The sequence below is a fragment of the Eleutherodactylus coqui genome, chromosome 2 (assembly GCF_035609145.1).
Source record: "Eleutherodactylus coqui strain aEleCoq1 chromosome 2, aEleCoq1.hap1, whole genome shotgun sequence".
NCBI classification, from domain to species: Eukaryota; Metazoa; Chordata; class Amphibia; order Anura; family Eleutherodactylidae; genus Eleutherodactylus; species Eleutherodactylus coqui.
In genome coordinates, this window is record NC_089838.1 from 294,478,999 (window position 1) to 294,498,188 (window position 19,190).

At 45.0% G+C, this 19,190-nt stretch overlaps 1 protein-coding gene across 14 annotated transcripts in view; it reads left to right on the forward strand.

The window, feature by feature from the left end:
* LOC136612724 (uncharacterized) overlaps window positions 1–19,190 on the forward strand; it is a 91,291-nt gene that overhangs the window by 32,660 nt on the left and 39,441 nt on the right. For all 14 annotated transcript variants that reach the window (XM_066593336.1, XM_066593337.1, XM_066593330.1 and 11 more), the window contains 3 exons: window positions 1,306–1,435; window positions 8,250–8,343; window positions 14,582–14,666. In XM_066593336.1, the coding sequence (XP_066449433.1) occupies window positions 1,306–1,435; window positions 8,250–8,343; window positions 14,582–14,666 (309 nt within the window). The remainder of the gene's footprint in view (window positions 1–1,305; window positions 1,436–8,249; window positions 8,344–14,581; window positions 14,667–19,190) is intronic.

A 19,190-nucleotide genomic window follows, 5' to 3' on the forward strand; every position in this document is an offset into this window, starting at 1 on the left:
TGTGGAAGTACAGGAGTGATAGTCTGTGGGATAGTTGTCAGATACTTTTGTGCCCGACAGTTGTCTCATGTAAAGTTACCTCTGGACGGTCTAAGATGGATCAAGAGAAAGGGAAGATGATTGAGTTTGGGGCTATAGACAGCAAAGAAATATGTCTGGTGTATACAGCGGGGAGATATCAACACATACAGCCCAGTAATTATGGCAGGTCGTGGCTGGTGCATGTAGATGGATCACTGTTGATGAGATTCCAGTTGTTCTCGATAATGAGATGTAGCTGTGAAAATTGGGTATAAATGAGCTTGAATATGGCGCACATCCTTTTAGCGTAGGGCCACCACTGAAACATCTCGGTTGCAGTTGAGAGGATAATTACCTCATATGATCTAGACTCTATGCTTCTCTTAATACATCCCAGAATTGTGTTTCCTTTTTTTGATGCTGCATCACACTGTTGACTCATGTTCAGTCCGTGATCTATTAGTGTACCCAAGTCTTTTTCACATGTGCTGCTTAGCCCAATTCCTCCTATTCTGTATGTGCTTTTTTACATTTTTCTTGCCCAGACATAGGACTTTGTATTTCTCCTTGTTACATACCATTCTGTTAGTCAATGCCTACTTTGTACAGGAGCTGCCCAACTTTCCCCTAACAGATGATGTTGCATAAAGGAGGAACGGGACGTTGAATTGTAATGTCTGATCCTTTTGTTCTCTGGGAGATAAGCCAGCACCAGAGCTGTGTGGCTGTGGCTTAACTCCCTAAACACCGAAACTTCATGTGTATGGGGAAAACGGCTGTCATTCATCTGAGCACCTTAATACATGGATGTCCTGAGTCCACCATAGAGGAGGGTCCTGTCCGAATGCCCTAATAGGGTTTCAGCAATTAATCATACAGATGTATAGAAGCAAGTAAGGGTGCTTTTACATAGGAATGACCATTGCTAGTGAATGGAGGCAAACCAGGTCGGGGATCATTGTGGCCTGCCAGCCTGTCTCTATGAACGACTGCCTGTTTACTGTGAATGAACGAACTGCCTGTTTACATGGGCCGATCTGTCGTTTAGTTTTTATGCATGCAGAAACTGAATGACAAACAAATTTATTGTTCCGTCGGGCGTGCGGTCAAAGTGGAAGATAATTATTCAGATTCTCGCTGATAGCAGGAATTTGAATGATTTCTTGGTGTAAAAGGGCCCTAACAGTGTATGTATTTACTATTTATTGCAATATCGTCTTTATCCTCTCTTTTTTTTTTTTTTATTTAACTCCTTTTCTTGTTGTTTTTTTTTTTTTAATATAGGTCATCCAGGTTCTATTGTTCCCTGTCCACCGATGAACATCCCTAAAAATATGCCAAGCAGCAGTACGGTGAACCCCCAACTGATTCCAAAATCTAAGATGACTAATCCTGATTTAACGAATTATAACAGGTAGTCTACTACAACTGAGTTTTCTTTTCAATCTATCCACTTTTCTAGAAGTGGTTTTCTCTATGGACTCCCAATCGTGTCTCCTCATCCAAGTCCATTAATAAAGTTTAAATTGTTTGTGATGTGGGAGCAAGTCTTAGGCGCAGTATTCTTTATCCCCCCAAATTTGCCATCCCTTTGATCTCAGTACATATTTCCAACAGAAAAAATGCACGAAGAACGCCAACATGTTCAAAAATGTACAAACTTTAGTATATTCTCACTAAAGTATAATTACAAAGAGAAAACGCAGAGTGACAATGACATCATTCCAGACTACATGTAGTACTGAAAATATCAGATCAAAAGACGACCACAACTATTGTATGTACCGTCGGAATCCCAAAAAAGTGCAGTTGTGTATTGAAGAGCATTAAATGGAAAAAAGGAATGCTTATAGGGGTATTCCCAATATAAAGAAGTCACCCCCGCTGATTACGGAAATGGGGGTCCTGCAGCAAAGACAAGATGGAATAGCGCAGCTATCGTGCATGCCTGGTGATGCTCCATTCAGTTTCCGTGGGGCTGACGGAAATAGCCGAGCGCTTGTACTCGGCTCCTTACATCAGCTGCAGGGAAATGAAGCAGTTCCGCGCATGAGCGACTGCCCCTTTTTTTCAGTCTGACATCCCTGATAGTTGGTGCAGCAAGTCCGTAGTGATAAGAAGAGGGTGACGCAGACCCCCATTCTCGGGACTGGTGGGGGTCTCAGAGCTGAGCCCCCACTGGTAGTTTTGATCACCTATCTTGAGAATAACCCTTTTAACTCATGTGGATAGATGTCGCAGATTGATGTCCTCCCAGATGCTTGTTTTGCCCCCTGTAGCCTTTGGGATTGCTGGCATATACTGTGAAGCCACTATTGAAATGCCACCTAGCCAAACTGCTGCATCTCTCCACATGTATTAACCCCTTAGTGACCAAGCCTGTTTGCGCCTTAATGACCAGGCCAAATTTTGCAAATCTGACATGTGTCACTTTAACATGGAAAAACACCAGAAAGGTTTTGCATATCCAAGCGATTCTGACATTGTTTTTTTGCCACATGTTGTGCTTCATTTAGGCGGAAAAAATAGACCGATAGAAATTGTGTTTATTTATTAAAAGCGCCAAAATTGGGAAACTTTTGAAAAAATCGTCATTTTTTCACATTTCCAACTGCAATATCTTAAATATGTGCAAACATAATATAGAAATTTTTGCTAAGATTTATATTTCCACCCGTTTACTTTATTTTGGGCGCACATTGGAAAAACTTTAGTTTTTTTTTAACCATTTAGGAGACGTACAAATTTAACATTACTTTTTAGCATTTTGAGGAACACTTTGTTTTCCTATACCAAGCCAAGATTGGAAAGGCTCACGAGTGTCAGAATAATAGATATCCCCCCAAATGACCTCATTTTAAAAACTACACCCCTTAGTGTATTCACTGAGGGGTGTCATGAGTATTTTGACCCCACAGTTTTTTTTTCAGCAATTAATTCAATTTAGAGGAGAAAAAGTAAAATTTCATATTTTTGCAAATCTGTCATTTTAAAGACATATTTTTTTCCTATAGTTTACATGAAAATGAGGATTTACACCCCAAAATGGATACCCCTATTTCTCCCGTGTTCAGAAATATACCCATTGTGGCCCTATTGTTATATCTGAGTCCACAACGGGGCCCAAAATGAAAGGAGTAGTCAGTGTCTTTCAAAACAGAAATTTTGCTTGAAGTCCTTTTAGGCCCCATAGCACACATGTAGAGTTCTTGAGCGCCCAAAATCATAGAAAACCCCCACAAATGACCCCATTTTGAAAACTAGACCCCTTAAGGAATTTATCTAGGCGTGTACTGCATATTTTGACCCCACAGTTTTTGAATGAATTCAAACCAAGCAAAAGGAAAAAATTGTGGTTTTCGTTTTTTTTGGCAATTCTGTCATTTTAAAAACAGCTTTTTTTTGTATAGCACACATATGAAGGAAGACTTGCACCCAAAAATGGATACCCCTGTTTGTCCTGTGTTCAGAGACATACCCATTGTGGCCCTAATCTTATGTCTGAATACACAACGGGGCCCAAAATGAAAGGAGCGACCGGTGGCTTTCGGAACACAAATTTTGCTTGAAGTCCTTTTAGGCCCCATTGCCCACTTGTAGAGTTCTTGAGCGCCCAAAACCATAGAGAACCCCCACAAATGACCCCATTTTGAAAGCTAGACTCCTTAACGAATTTATCTAGGGGTGTACTGCATATTTTGACCCCACAGTTTTTGAATAAATTCAAGCAAAGCAAAAGGAAAAAAATAGGATTTTCATTTTTTGGGCTATTGTGTCAATTTAAAAACAGTTTTTCTTGTACAGCACACATATAAATGAAGGCTTTCACCCCAAAATGGATACCCCTGTTTGTCTCGTGTTCAGAAACATACCCATTGTGGCCCTAATAGACTTACAGGACCCATCGCTAGGCCTACAATGAAAGGAATACCCGTTGGATTTCAGGGTACCACTGAATAAATTTCAGGGTCCATTGCCCACTTATAGAGCCATTGAGCGGCCAAAACTATAAAGAACCCCCTCAAATGACCCCATTTTGAAAACTAGACCCCTTAACGAATTCATCTAGGGGTGTACTGCGTATTTTGACCCCACAGTATTTGAATGAATCTAAGCAAAGCAGAAGGAAAAAGTTACGATTTTCAATTTTTTTGGCAATTTTTTCAATTTAAAAACAGTTTTTTTGTACAGTGCACATAAGAATGAAGACGTTCACCCCCAAAATGGATACCCCCGTTTGTCCCGAGTTCAGAAACATACCCATTGTGGCCCTAATCTACTTACAGGAAGCATGGCAAGGCCTATAAAGGACGGAACACCTGTTGGATTTTAGGGCACAACTGAATAAATTCCAGGCCCCATTGCTTATTTGTACAGAATAAAGATTGACTCCCTAAAAATTCCCCCCCCCCCCCCTCCGCGCCCTTTTTGGCATTCGCAAATCTTAGATAAAAGTAAAAATGTGAACTGTGTAGTATTTCCGAAGATAGGGGTAATTACGGAGGCTGGTTGGAATGGGCCCATGGGTCAATAAAACCGGGTATCCCCCCCTCCCCCTCCTCTCATGCTTTTTGGGGGTATTTCGTGACCTCAGTGGTGGGTATGGGGTGTAAAAAGTGGCGCTCTGTGAGGCTTTGTAAGCTTGCTGAGTTGCGGCGGTCTCACACAGAAGGCGCTCAACAAGGTGCTCCTGGAACTGCAGGAAGGCGAGCGTTCCTGGGGCTTCTTGTAAAATACGTATCACAGGTAGCGGTCTGAATAACGCCGGGCTCACGCGGGTGCAGGCGGAATCCGCTTGCGGAGGCCCACAGCGGATTCCATCTGTGAGCCCGGCTGTGACCCTGCGTACGGCTGCGTAATGTACTGCGCATAATTGCCTACTCACACAGGCGGTCATGCACCGTCGCTTAGCGATGACGGGGGTACCCGCAGTCCGTATACAACGTAGTTGCGTATGGGCTGCGGGTATATCCACGACCATGGAGCACAATGGGCTCTACGTTGCATATATCCGCAGTAAAATAGAACCTGCTGCGTTCTCTTTTCTGCGAGTGGATTACGCAATTCCGACCCGCTAATGTGAGCGGAATTGTGTAATCCAATGCGATTGATCTGCGTATTACCGTGGATCAGAAGCATGCAGAATCCGTAATTCCTATGCGGTCATGTGAGACCGGCCTAAGGTAGATCGCTACCTTTTTATCACGTGACCGAGGACCGTTCAACGAGGCCACCCGTCACTGCTCCAGGCTCTCTGTGACCGTTGGTCACTGGGAGCAAGGAGATTTTAAATTTCCTGGGCTCCCCGACTGCTGCGCATGTGTCCGGCTTTTTGCCGGCAATCGCATGTGCAGAATTCGGGAAGGTCCACGGAGGAAGATCGCGTCGGGGTTCAAATACGCAGGCCTCCGGTAAAAAGTTTCATCTCCTCTCACTGATTGCATCAGTGAGGGGAGATGAAACTTCAAATTTTTTTTTTTACTTTTACGTGATCGCCATTATTGGATAATGGCGAACATGTGACCAGGAACCGCTCACTGCGGACCCCCATTAAATCTCCATGCTTTTGGCTACGTTTTGTAGCCAGGAGCAGGGAGAATTTAAATTATCCTGGCAATCCACAGCTTTTGCGCATGCGCCCGCCATTTTGGCGACGGGCGCGTGTGCAGAAGCTGTGGTAAGGTCCGCGGATAAATCTGGGGGCCTTAGGTACGTACTTTCATCCTCCCTCATGGATATTATCCATGAGGGGAGATGAAACGTACGCTTTTTAAACTTTTAAAAACTTTTTTTTATTTTTATTTTTTTTAACTTTTTTACACTTTTTTTCACTTTACATGATCACTGTCATCCATTGGATGACAGTGATCATGTCCCCGGTATAATCTCTCTGCTCCTAGCTACACATGGCAGCTAGGAGCAGAGGGATTTTAAATTTCCCGGGGCTCGAGCCCGTCTGTGCATTGACATCGGGCGCGCATGCGCAGACGGGGATTCAGGTCCCGGGACATCGGGACACCGCTGAGGACTGGGGGTGAGTATTTTCACCTCCCCTCATGGATCCGATCCATGAGGGGAGGTGAAACTGACTTTTTTAAAACTTTTTCGCGATCGCGCTATCCATTGGATAACGACGATCGCGGTACCGGGGACCGCTCACCGCAGTCCCCGCTGACATCTCCTGCCTCCCGGCTACCTACAGGAGCCGGGAGCCAGGAGATTTTAAATGTCCCGCGCCGCCGGGCCTTCTGCGCATGCGGCTGACGTAATGCCGCCTGGCGCGCATGCGCAGAAGATCGGCTTCGGGCCCCGGAGCGGCAGGAGAGCGGGGAGCAGCGTGCCGGACCTGGGTGAGTAATTTCAGCTGCTCCGATGGATCCGATCCATCAGAGCAGCTGAATCTTTAACTTTTGTGTACTTTTATTTACTTTTTTTGCGATCGGCGCTATCCATTGCATAGCGCCGATCGCAATGCCGGGGGGGTGTCCGAACAGCCCGGGATGACAGCTACATGCTGTCAGCTACCTGCGGACACCGACAGCATGGAGCTGTCACGTCCACAGCCCGAGGGGCATTATTCTCTGCAGGAAGCATGTTTTTACGTCCTCAGAGAATAAGGCCCACTTCGGGAGGACGTAAAAACACTATGGGCTGGTCGTTAAGGGGTTAATAATCAAGTGATTGATTGTCAAATGATGCAGAACCCAGAAGCGCGATTTTGACACACACTCCGAGCCCACACACTGTAATAATTCTGCACTCGGTGATCAATTTAACACACTGATATTTTCAGTAATGCATGTAGTGATTATACTACTAATGAGTTTGGAATGGTGTGATTGTCATTTGGTTTTCTGACCACGGACAAGATACGGATCCCCAACACACATCAGGACTAGAAGATCCCAGGGATATTCACATGTTCCACGTCTGATGTTGTGTACCTGATTCTGTGCAGTAAATGTCGTGTTGGGGGCCTTTTATGTTGGAGAAACATGTAAGGAGAATTTGCGTGTTTACTAAGGAGAAGACAATCAGATCTCGTGTAGGAAGCATGGGCCCCTAGGAGAAATACAAATCACACCAGCCTCTTGTGGTATCAAATGATTTCTAATTTATTCAAAGGTGCATGTGGTTTATATACCATAAATGACATCACAGGAAAAGTATCTACCTCCAAGAATAATTAGAATACATGATGGGCTACAACTAAAATGTTTAACATAAGTTACACCTGGCTTACCTTTTAAGGTGTAACTATAATATACAGCGAAACCCTATGATTTCACTGGTAAGGAATGCAAGGGAGGGGTTCTGAGGGACCATCTTATCTTCTGTCTTACCTCCTACTACTCTCTGGTATATAGAAATGATTTCACTAAACCCCTTCACTACTTATACCAGCAGCATGCTGTATCTTCCTAGTCTACAATTTAATAGCAAAAGCAATGAACTGATACATTGATCTACAATTTTCTTAAGAAAACAGGAAAAAAAACTTAAAGCAACGATGAAATCTCATCGCCACTCGATTAAGCAGAAAAAGACAGAATTACCTGTGGCTGAGCATTTCTCTAGTCACGGACACAACATAGAAGATATGAAAGTTATCATACTGTAAGGCAATTTCAAGTCACAAAGCCATAGAAGAATTTGGGACTCTAAATTCATAACTACTTTTAATTGAGGGTTAAACTCTTTACGAGGATTCATGCGTGAGTGGGAAGTAGGAGACCTCTATTGCACAGCTAACACTGCTGGCCTGGTTACTCCCACCCCCACCCAACACCATATAACCTTTTTATTGCAAATTATTCACATCCATGTCTGTCCCTTGTCATAAGTATGTGTGTATAAATATGCATGTCTCTTCGGATCCATTCCATTAGGCTTTGCTGAAGGACTCCGAGGAAGTCCGAAAGTTCGCATAAAATAATGTATTTTTGTTAGCCATCAAAAGGTATCATATCTCCAAGATTACTTGGTTTCTCTTGCTGGGAACAATCACATTTTGTATAAGAAAGTTTTACATTTTTGAGTATGTTGGCATTCCTTGCATATGTTGTATGCATTGGTAATATGTAGCTTGGTCCTGTCTATACATTTAATGGACAGTAGACCCTCAATATTTGTAGCTTTGATGCATGATGGGGGTCTTGTCTCGCTACAATTTTGAATATATCTGATCTCAGTAAATGTATAATGTGTCATCAGCTCTTTCTCTCCAGGTTTCGAGTCCAAAATGACTTTCAGTTTGCTGAGAATTTTGACTTGGATGAAGATGCCTTTTTGGTAGGATCGTATGGCCTGGAGTTTACTAAGGTAACAGGGCTCATTCCTTTCTTGTCGTAGTTGCGTTGTTAGACCTGTTCAGACAGCCGCATACTGCAGGTTGCCAGCCAACAGGGGAAAAGAGCTGTGCAGATAAAAGGGTTTTTCGATGCTCAACGTTTGCCACCTATTCTGCTGGAACCTCCACTGATCACCAGAATGGGAGTTGTATGTCTCCCATATGAATGCAGCGGCAGTCGAGCGTGCATACTACCAACTCTATAGACCCAATGAAGATAGCGGAGTACAGCCATAGGGGCCTCTAGTGGCTCGAATCAATTACAATAGTAAGACTCTCACTTTGGATGTGTTTCTTCTGTTTGTGGCTAGGTTGGGTATATTTCTTATTTTTACTTCTTGGAAGATATCACAAACATTAAATATAAACTTACATCTCAGATCCCTGCTGATTTCGAGCCAATTCTAGGCACTGTGTTGTAGTTTTTTTGTGCAACAGGGGATTTTTTTTAAGCAAACTGTGTAGGAAAAACTTTTAACCCCTTAATGACATGGCCTTTTTTGGTGTTGTGGACCAAGCGATTTTTTTTTTTTGGTATTTTTTCATCTCCATTTTTCAAAAGCCATAACTTTTTTTATTTTTCCGTGGACGCGGCCGTATAAGGGCTTGTTTTTTGCGTGGCGAGCTGTAGTTTTTATCAGTGCCTCTTTTGGGTACATAGACTATATCGTAAAACTTTTATTATTTGTTTTATGATAACGGGGAGAGAAAACGCAGCAATTCTGCCATAGTTTTTTTTTTCTTTTTTTTACAGCGTTAATCATGCAGCATAAATGACACACTTACTTTTTTCTGCGGGTCGGTACGGTTACAACGATACCAAAATTGTTATATATTTTTTTTTAGGTTTTTACACTTTTTTGCAATAAAACCCCCTTATTTTTGGAAATCTTTTTTTTTTTCTCTATAGCTGCATTCAAAGTCCTGTAACTTTATTTTTCTATGTACGGAGCTCTATGAGGGCTTATTTTTTGCGAGATGAGCTGTAGTTTTTATTGGTACCATTTTGGAGGATGTACAGCTTTTTTGATCACTTTTATTGCATTTTTTGGGAGGCAAAGTGCTAAAAATTAACATTTTCCCTCTGTTTTTTAGCGGGTTTTTTTTACGCTTTTTGTCATACAAAATAAAAAGCGTGTTCAACTTTTTGTACACGTCGTTACGGACGTGTCAATACCCAATATGTGGGGTTTTAATTTTTTTTTTTACCTTTTTTTATGCTAATATTAGAAAAAGCATAAAAAAGGGGGTTTTTTTTACAGTTTTTTTTAAACATTTTTCTGTTTTTACGGTTTTATTTTCATTTTTTTTTTTACACTATTCGAGTCCCTCTGAGGGACTTGCAGTACTGTGCCTATGATCGCTGTCATAAGGCATGGCAGAGCTGAGCTACTGCTCTGCCATGCCTTATCGCTTATACAGCGATTATAGACACAGGCAATACAGGACGCCACCTGTTGCCATGGTGACAGGCCGGGCTCTCGCGATGACATCGCGAGAGTCGGCCGGAGACACAGACGGAGCGCGATCCCTCTGTGAACTCTTTCCCTGCCGCGATCTACTTAGATTGCGGCAGGGAAGGGGTTAATAGCGGGGGGGGCGCATCTCCGATGCCTCCCCGCTGTTGCAGCAGGGCACCAGCTGTGACTGACAGCCGGCTCCCGCTGCGGGATAGCGCGGGATCTTATGTGATCTCGCGCTATCCCCAGGACGTACCGGTACGTCCTGTTGCGGGAAGTACCAGGCTCCCAGGACGTACTGGTACATCCTGGGGCGGGAAGGGGTTAAGGAGCTGCATTGCTAAACTATTCTGAGGGTTAATATTGGTCCTGGTAGTGGCTATTTGACAGTCTGCAGCATTTTCCTGAAACGGTCTTGTAGAAATCCTGTAGAGAACGCTGGGTTAGCCCTTTTCTGATTTTGTTCAATTTTTGGGTTATGGGTGGGCTCTACCGCAGACAAGGCAGAGTGGGGGGAAGCTCCTGTTGCAGCCAGACATTGGACAGTGAGCCAGGATGACATGACTAATCACCTAGTATACATTGAGAAGTGGTCTTTTTTATATTTCGTAGTTTTAATTGAAATGTTGTACAATTTCGTATCGTCTGCAAATATTTTGTACAAGATAATTCATCTTTATTTGCATAGCGCCAACTTAGGGCGCCCACCCACTGGCGTTTGCGTTGTTAGTGCGTGAAAAACGCAGCGATTTCGCATCTGCGCGTTTGCGTTTTTCGCGCGTTTTTCGCTGCGTTTTTTTTACGCAAAACGCGGAGAATGTCTCATCCTAAAACGTTGCATAGCGTTTCTATACCAACACACCCTACAGCACCTGTGAAGAATGCCCGCCCTTCCACAGTCTTCAGTAATGTTGTCTGCAAAAACGCCACGCGGCGCGTGCGAATTGCGTTGCGTTGCGTTTTTTCCAGGAGCATTGAAAACCATGGGAGAAGTTACATTAAAAAAAGGAGCCAGAGTGTAAGGACAGCTGCGATGCGATTTTGCGGGGCGGGGCGATTTTAAAAACGCCAGTGGACATGAGCACACTTTATCTCTATGCCTGTGCAGGAAAAACGCAAAACGCAGGTAAAAAAACGCCAGTGGGTGCTCGCCCTTATTCCGCAGCACTTTCAAGCATGGGAGAAACACAGACAATACGACAATTACATGTGGAAATCAGTTATTAGGGACTAAACTGGCTGGGGCAGTAAGGAGGTGCAGGGGTAGAGGTTAAAGCGATAGGCAGGGTGGAAGGTGTGGGATGGGCAGAGGAACAAGGTCAGGAGACTTAGTATGACTCCCTGAAGAGGTGCGTTTTGAGGGCGTGTCTGAAACTTCATGCATTGGGGATTGTCCGAATACCTTGGAGTAGAGCATTCCAGAGGATCGTTGCTGCTCTGGGGAAGTCCTGTAGGCGAGCACGTGAGGTTCGTAGCCTGTTTCCCTGAAAATAAGACCTAGCCCAAGCAGGATTTTTGAGGATGCAGAATGTTTTTTCAGGTTTTTTTTGAGAATGCTTGACCTATAAGCCCTATTCCAAAATTGAACCCTAGCCACAGTTAATAAAAAAGACAATATAAATAGTGTCCAGGCAGCTATACATGAAAAAAAGTAAAATCTATTGGAGCAAAAATTAATATAAGACACTGTCTTATTTTCGGGGGAACAGGGTATTACAGGGGTGTTTTATTCTTAGTGTGTTAGCGGATCGGAGTGAGCAGGCTTGGTGGTGTACGAACAGGAGAGAGGCGATGTACAGTGGTGCGGCACCACAGAGAGCTTTGTCAGAGAGGGGGAAGAGTTTAAAATTCATTCTGCAGTGGATGGGCAGCCAATGCAGTGACTGGCATAGTGCAGAGGTGTCTGAGTAACAGCTGGGTAGAAATTGAGCCTAGCTGCCACATTTAGTATGATTTGAGAGGAAAGATTCTGGTGCGGGGAAAGCCGATGAATAGCGAGTTGCAGTAGTCTACTCGGAAGTGGGTGAGGGCGACCACGAGTGTCTTTAGCATGTCCGTGGTTAGAAACAGACGGATTTTCGCAATATTTCTGAGGTGCATGTGGGATGTTTGGGCCAGAGATTGGATGTGGGGGGTAAAAGAGAGGGCAGAGTCCAGTCTGACCCCAAAGCAACAGGCATGCTGTCTGGGAGTCATGGTGGTGCTAGATACTGATATAGAGATGTTGGGGGGAGGTCGGTTGGAAGGTGGAAAGACGAGAAGCTCAGTTTTAGAGAGGTTAAGTTTGAGAAAGAGGGAGGACATGGTGTTATAGACCGCAGACAGTCGGTGATATTTTGAAGGAAGAGTGCAGAGATGTCACGGGAAGAGGTGTATAGTTGGGTGTCATCAGCGTAGAGATGGTATTGGAGACTGAATTTGCAGATGGTTTGTCCAATTAGGGCTGTGTAGATAGAGAAGGGGACCAAGGACCGAGCCCTGGGGGACCCCAACAGTAAGAGGAAGTGGAGAGGAGATAGAGCCGGTGAAGGAGACGCTGAAGGAGCGGTCAGAAAGGAAGGAGGAGAACCAGGAGAGAGCAGTGTCCTTTAGTCCATAGAGCGAAGCATAGTGAGGAGGAGGTTATGGTCGACCGTGTTAAATGCAGCAGAGAAGTCAAGGAGGATCAGTAGGGAGTAGTCGCCTCTCGACTTTCAGGTCATTTGATACTTTTGTGAGGGCGGTTTCGGTCGAGTGTATGGGACAGTAGCCGAGCTGGAGGGGGGCTGGGAGAGAGTTGTCAGAGAGAAGGCATGTGGGGCGGGAATAGACCAGGCGTTCTAATAATTTGGAGATAAAGGAGAAGTTTGAGATGGGTCAGTAGTTGGCAGCGTCTGTTGGGTCAAGGGTCGGTAGCAGAGGGGATATGATGGAGTGTTTGAATGAGGAGGGGAAAATACCTGAGGATGTTGAAGATGGTGGTGAATAATGACAGCAGGGGAGAGGATTGGAGGAGGTCAGAGGGAAGCGGGTCGCTAGCACAGGAGGTGGAGCGAGCAGCAGAAAACAGTCTGGAGACTTCTTTCTCTTATGTGGGTTCTAATGTAGAAAGTGAGTGATTTGATGCAGTGCTCAAGAGACTGGGATCGGGGCTAGAGTTCTCCAGCACTGAGATCCGTCATGGGGGCCTGTTCTTTGGGGCTGAGGAGGGGAGTTGTTTGGGGTTGTGTGATAGGGAGGAGACTAGGGAGGTGAAATAAACTTTTTGGGCGTGGTGGAGGTTATATGTTTTAAGCATGAATTTGAAGTGGAGAAAGTCTGCAGGCAGCTTTGATTTTCTCCACAGCCGTTCAGCGCACCTAGAGCCCGGATGGATGAAGCGCGTTTGGAACGTGAGCCAGGGTTGCTGTGGCGGACAGCACGGGTTACAGGAGGAGCCACTTCATCCTCAGGGCACGCCTGAGGATGGTAGGGTGGTGTGGTAGTGTTCAGTAGCTCGATTAGGGCAGGAGGGAGGACTAAATGGTCTCGGCGAAATGATGGGTGCGGACAGTCTGCAGGTTCTTAGAGGTGCGATAGATAGGAGGGTCTGGGGAGCTGCTACAAAGGAGGACAATGTACGGCTGCAAATTGACCTAGATAAGCTGGGGGGTTGTGTAGATAAATGACAAATTAAGTTCAATATTGATATATGTAAGGTTATGCACTAAATGGGGTACTGCTAGGGAAAAGTGAGATGGAAAAAGACCTGGGGGTACTAGTGGACTGTAGACTTAACTGGAGCAACCAATGCCAGTCAGCTGCTGCAAAAGCAAATAAAGTCTTGGGGTGCATTAAAAGATGTATAGGACAAGGAGGGGGGGAGGGGCATTATTCTTCCACTATATAAGGCACTTGTCAGGCCTCACATGGATTACTGTGTTCGGGACACCGGTGTCCAGGTAAGATGTTGCAGTGTTTGACAGGGTTCAAAGAAGGGCAGCTAAATTAATAAATGGAATGGGAGGACTGGAATACCCAGAGAGGCTATCAAAATTGGGATTATTTACCCTGGAAAAAAGATGACTAAGGTTCAATCAAATAACTATATATAAATACATTAGAGGACAATACAAGGACCTCTCCCATGATCTGTTTATATCCAGGACTGCGACGGTAACGAGGGCATCCTCTACGTCTAGAGGAGAAAAGTTTCATCAGCAACACAGAGGGGGCCTCTTTAGTGTAATAGCAGTGAGGCTGTCGAACTCTTGCCTGAGGACGTGGTGATGGCAAAATCCATAGAGGAGTTTAAGAGGGGACTAGATGCCTTTCTAGAGCACTATGATATTACATCCAGGGATTATTCTGACTGCCATCATGGAGTCGGGAAGGAATTTTTTCCCCCCAAATGGGCTAAATTGGCTTTTGCCTCACTTTTTTTTTTTTTAAATTTATTTATTTTTGTCTTCCTCTGGATCAACAAGACCGGGGGGTGGAGAGAATCAGGCTGAACTAGAACTAGATGGACTTTGTCTTCTTTCAGCATAACATACTGTGTTGCTATGTTCTAAAATGGGTTAATACACACCAGATTTCTCTTCTGCGTCATAGTAGTGAGGTTTCGTGAGTGGAGCACCCATCTCTGACATCCATCTGCTATAATAGAGCCCATGAACAATGGTTATCTTTCAAAGACAACCCTTTTTAAACATGAGGATGAAGCCTAAAAAGGGTGTGACATGTCTGCTGACCATATATATATTTGTATCATTTTCCTTTCATCCTTTAGAAAATAGGACCGACCTACAGATATCACGCAGAGCAGAAAGGCACGCCTCCTTTACTACATCAGGGTGGTAAAAAGAAGAATAAAGGTACAATTGGGAGATGTATAAAAAAAATTGCAAAGGAAAATTGGAGAGAATTGCTCATAGCATACTGAAGTATTGCAGTATATTGTGACCTGCAATCAGACAGTTGTTAAGCCAAGTTCCCAATGGAGATTAAAAAAAGAGAAATAAAAATAATGGGGTTTTTTTGGTTATAAAAGCATAAAAATGTTTAAAAAAAAAAATTCTAGGGGGCTACGAAAATTATAGAACGCATGCAATCCATTTACGGTCATCTGTAAAGGTGTGCACCTGGTGAATGCAGAGTAACATGGAAGGAAAGCACTGTGCACTTGGTTACTGATCAGATCCACCAAGAGATGCCACTTTGGAAGCCACCAGACCACGTCTTGGTGCCTCAAGGATAATGAAAAGAGTCAGAATGCCTGAAAGAGGCCGTCTGAGAAAGGTAGATCTATCTGTAAGTCTTTTATTAGATCTGGTTTGTGGAGAGCGCATTTTCTGAGATGAGCTGCGGAGGGACAAAATGAAGGCAAGACAATGTCCTCATTGAGATGAAATATCAACACCACTTTAGGAAGGAGGGTACCGGACCACAGGGTCTGGTGTGTGGCTACTGAAGCCGCTGATGCATGAGCTAAGAGTCTGTCCGTTTCCAAGGAGGCTTTGCAGATAAACTGGGCTATCTAAAGTGCAACGTCTGCAATTTTTTCCAGAGCAGAGCTGGAAAGAATACCTCTGCATAGTTGTTTCGCCCATTCAGTAGAGGTCCTGCTGACCCAGGTGGAGGCGAAAACCAGCCTGAGTGCCGAACTCATTGCCTTAATGAAAGTTTTGGCTAGTGAGTCCTGTCACTGGTGTCTTAAAAAAAAAGAAGCAGTGTCTGCCATAGGGAGGGTGGTGTGTTTCACCAAACAGTACACTGGGATAGACCACTGGTAAAGACGACCAGTTTTTCACTAAGTTGTCCGGAAAACGATGCATGAAATCCAGACGCTTTGGATTGGTAAAGCGTTTGTCTGGAATATTCCATTTTCTAGTCAAGGTGTTATCAAACACTCTGGTCTGTGACCTGAAGAGTATTCCTCACTGTGAATATTAGGCTATGCACCACATTGGAGAGTTTAGGAGCTTGTTCTTCATCCATATTAGAATCAGACGGAGACTCGAACAGTTCACCTTCTCAGTAACTATTTTCTCTGGAGGGAGATTCTGAGTGCATTTCAGGAAGGGCTTGGTGAGATGATAATGCAGGGGATCTAGATGATTGCCTTGAGTGAGAAGGCCTAGTTCTCTTTAGTCAGACACGTTTTGGAACAGTTTACGGGTAGAACGGTCCAGTTTTTCTGGAGTTGCGGTAGACGCCCTAGTAAGGTCCCAGACTGCCTGTGCCAGGGAGTGTCCACGTTCTGGTTCGGCAGTCTCTGGGGGCTGGATGGCAGTTGTGCCAGTAGTGTGTATTTATAGCTGCCTGCCAGCCACATGTAAGTTTAATGTTGCAGCAAGAGCATGCATAGTATGTGACTCTAGCTGGACCCTGCCTGGAGTCCTCCACTCTGGAGTCGAATATGGCACTAAAAGCCGTGGGCAGTATTTAATAGAATAATACTGTATAGGTCTACTGCAAGTGGGTACAGCAGGAGGGGCAAATAGAGCAAGGGAACTAGCCACCAAGCAGAGCTTACCAAGTTCGGAGTAGATCTGAGAAGCAATTGACCCAAGAATCCTTGTTGGAGGGTCTGAAGCCTTCTATGAGAAGAGAAGTCCTGGAATCCATAGACCTCTAGACTGGTAGAGTTGGAAGGGATCTCTAGGGTCACCAGGTCCAACCCCCTGCTCAGTCCAGGATTCACTAAATCATCCCAGATATTTGTCCAGCCTTTGTTTGAACACACTTCCATTGAAGGAGAACTCCCCACCTCCCGTGGTAACCTGTTCCACTCATTGATCACCCTCACTGTCAGAAAGTTTTTTTCTAATATCTAATTTGTGTCTCCTCCCTTTCAGTTTTATCCCATTGCTTCTAGTCTTTCCTTGTGCAAATAAGAATAGGGCTGATCCCTCTGCACTGTGACAGCCCTTCAGATATTTGTAGACAGCTATTAAAGGGGTGGTCTCGCGAAACAAAGTGGGGTTATACACTTCCGTATGGCCATATTAATGCACTTTGTAATATACATCGTGCATTAAATATGAGCCATACAGAAGTTATTCCACTTACCTGCTCCGTTGCTAGCGTCCTCGTCTCCATGGTTCCGTCTAAATTCGCCGGCAGCTTGCTTTTTTAGACGCGCTTGCGCAGTCCGGTCTTCTCCATTCAGCACGAGCCGCTTCAGTGTGCTCCCCGCTACAGCTCTTCTGCGCATGCGCAGACGAGCTGTCACTGCTCGGGAGCGCGCTGGAGCGGCCATTCTGTACCTTCCTCTGTTAGAGGAAGGTGCAGAGCTGCCGAGCTGTCCGGAGAAGCCGCCCAGCTGTCCCGCCGTCCAGCTGTCCTGGTAAGTGATGGGCCGGGGGGGGGGCTGCCGCTGCGCCGGGCTGCGCCGGGGGGGGGGGGGGGGCTGCCGCTGCGCCGGGGGGGGGGCTGCCGCTGCGATGGGGGGGGGGCTGTCGCTAGGACGGGGGGGCTGCCGCTGCGATGGGGGGGGGCTGTCGCTGGGCCGGGGGGGGCTGCCGCTGCGCCGGGGGAACTAGCGCTGGGCCGGGGGGGCTGCCGCTGTGATGGGGGAACTAGCGCTGGGCCGGGGGGGGGGTGAGGGGGCTGTCGCTGGGCCGGGGGGGCTGTGATTGGGGGTGGGGGGCTGCGCCGGTTACCTTCTGCCTGGCGGTGGGTGACAGGTCGGCGGTGTTCACTCCAGGGGTCCGGTCGGCGGCTGCGGGGCGTCTGGTTGCCATGGAGACACAGCTGGTAGCGTCTCGGGAGCGCGCACGTCGGGCTACAGCAAGCGATGCGAAAAGAGCTGGCGGCCATCTTGGGAAAAAGTTTTATAAGTTGCTGAAACGCTGGAACGGTAAGTAGAAACCAGCTAGGAAAGTAATTTACAGGGGTAATTAGTAATGTATGTTTAATTAGGGGGACTGGGCAAAAAAAAAAATTCACTGCTTCCTCGAGACATCTCCTTTAAGTCTCCTCTCAGCCTTCTTTTTTGCAAGCTAAACATTCCCAGATCCTTTAACCGTTCTTCATAGCACATGATTTGCAGCCCACTCACCATCTTGGTAACTCTTCTCTGACCTTGTTCCAGTTTTGTCTTTTTTTAACCCCTTAGTGACGAAGCCTGTTTGCGCCTTAGTGACGGAGCCAAATTTTGGAAATCTGACGTGTCACTTAACATATCTTAACTCCGTAAAGGTTTTGCATATCCAAGTGATTCTGACATTGTTTTTTCGCCGCTTATTGTACTTCATTTAGGTGGTAAAATAGACCCATAAAATTTGTGTGTATTTATTAAAAGTGGCAATATTGGGAAAATTTTGAAAAAATTGTCTCTTTTCACATTTTCAACTGTAATATCTCAAATGTGCAAACTTACTGTACAAATTTTTGCTAAGATACATATTTCCATCTGTTCACTTTATTCTGGACGCACGTTTGAAAAACTTTTTCGTTTGTTTTTTTTTAACCATTTAGGAGACGTACAAATTTAACATTATCAACATTTTGAGGAACACTTTATTTTCCGGCACCAAGCCAAGATTGCAAAGGCTCATAGGTGTCAGAATTATAGATAACCCCACAAATGACCCCATTTTAAAAACTACGCCCCTTAGTGTATTCACTGAGGGGGGGTCGTAAGTATTTTGACCCCACAGTTTCTTTTCAGGAATTAATGTAATTTAGAGGAGAAAAAATAAAATTGCATAGTTTTGCAAATACGTAATTTTAAACACAGGATTTTTTTCTATAGTTCCCATAAAAATGAGGATTTACACCTCAAAATGCATACCCCCGTTTGTCCTGTGTTCAGAAACATACCCATTGTGGCCCTAATCGTATGTCCGTATGTACAACGGGGCCAAAACCGGAAGGAGCAGCCGGTGGCTTTCAGATCAGACATTTTGCTTGAAGGCGTTTTAGGCCCCATTGCTCACTTGTAGATCCCTTGAGCGGCCAAAACGCGGAGGACCCCCACAAATTACCTCATTTTGGAAACTAGACCTCTTAGCGCATTAATCTAGGGGTGTACTGCGTATTTTGACCCAACTGTTTTTGAATGAATCAAAGCAAAGCAGAAGTAAAAAATTACAATTTTAGTTTTTTTTAATGAATTATGTGATTTTAAAAACAGTTTTTTTTGGACAGCAGACATATGAATGGAGGCTTTCACCCAAAAATGGATACCCCCGTTTGCCCCGTGTTCAGAAACATACCTATTGTGGCCCTAATCTTCTGTCCGTATGCACAATGGGGCCCTAACTGGAAGGAGCAGCGGGTGATTTTCAGAACAGACATTTTGGTTGAAGGCGTTTTAGGCCCCATTGCCCACTTGTAGACCCCTTGAGCGGCCAAAACGATAGAGAACCCCCCACAAATGATCCCATAATAAA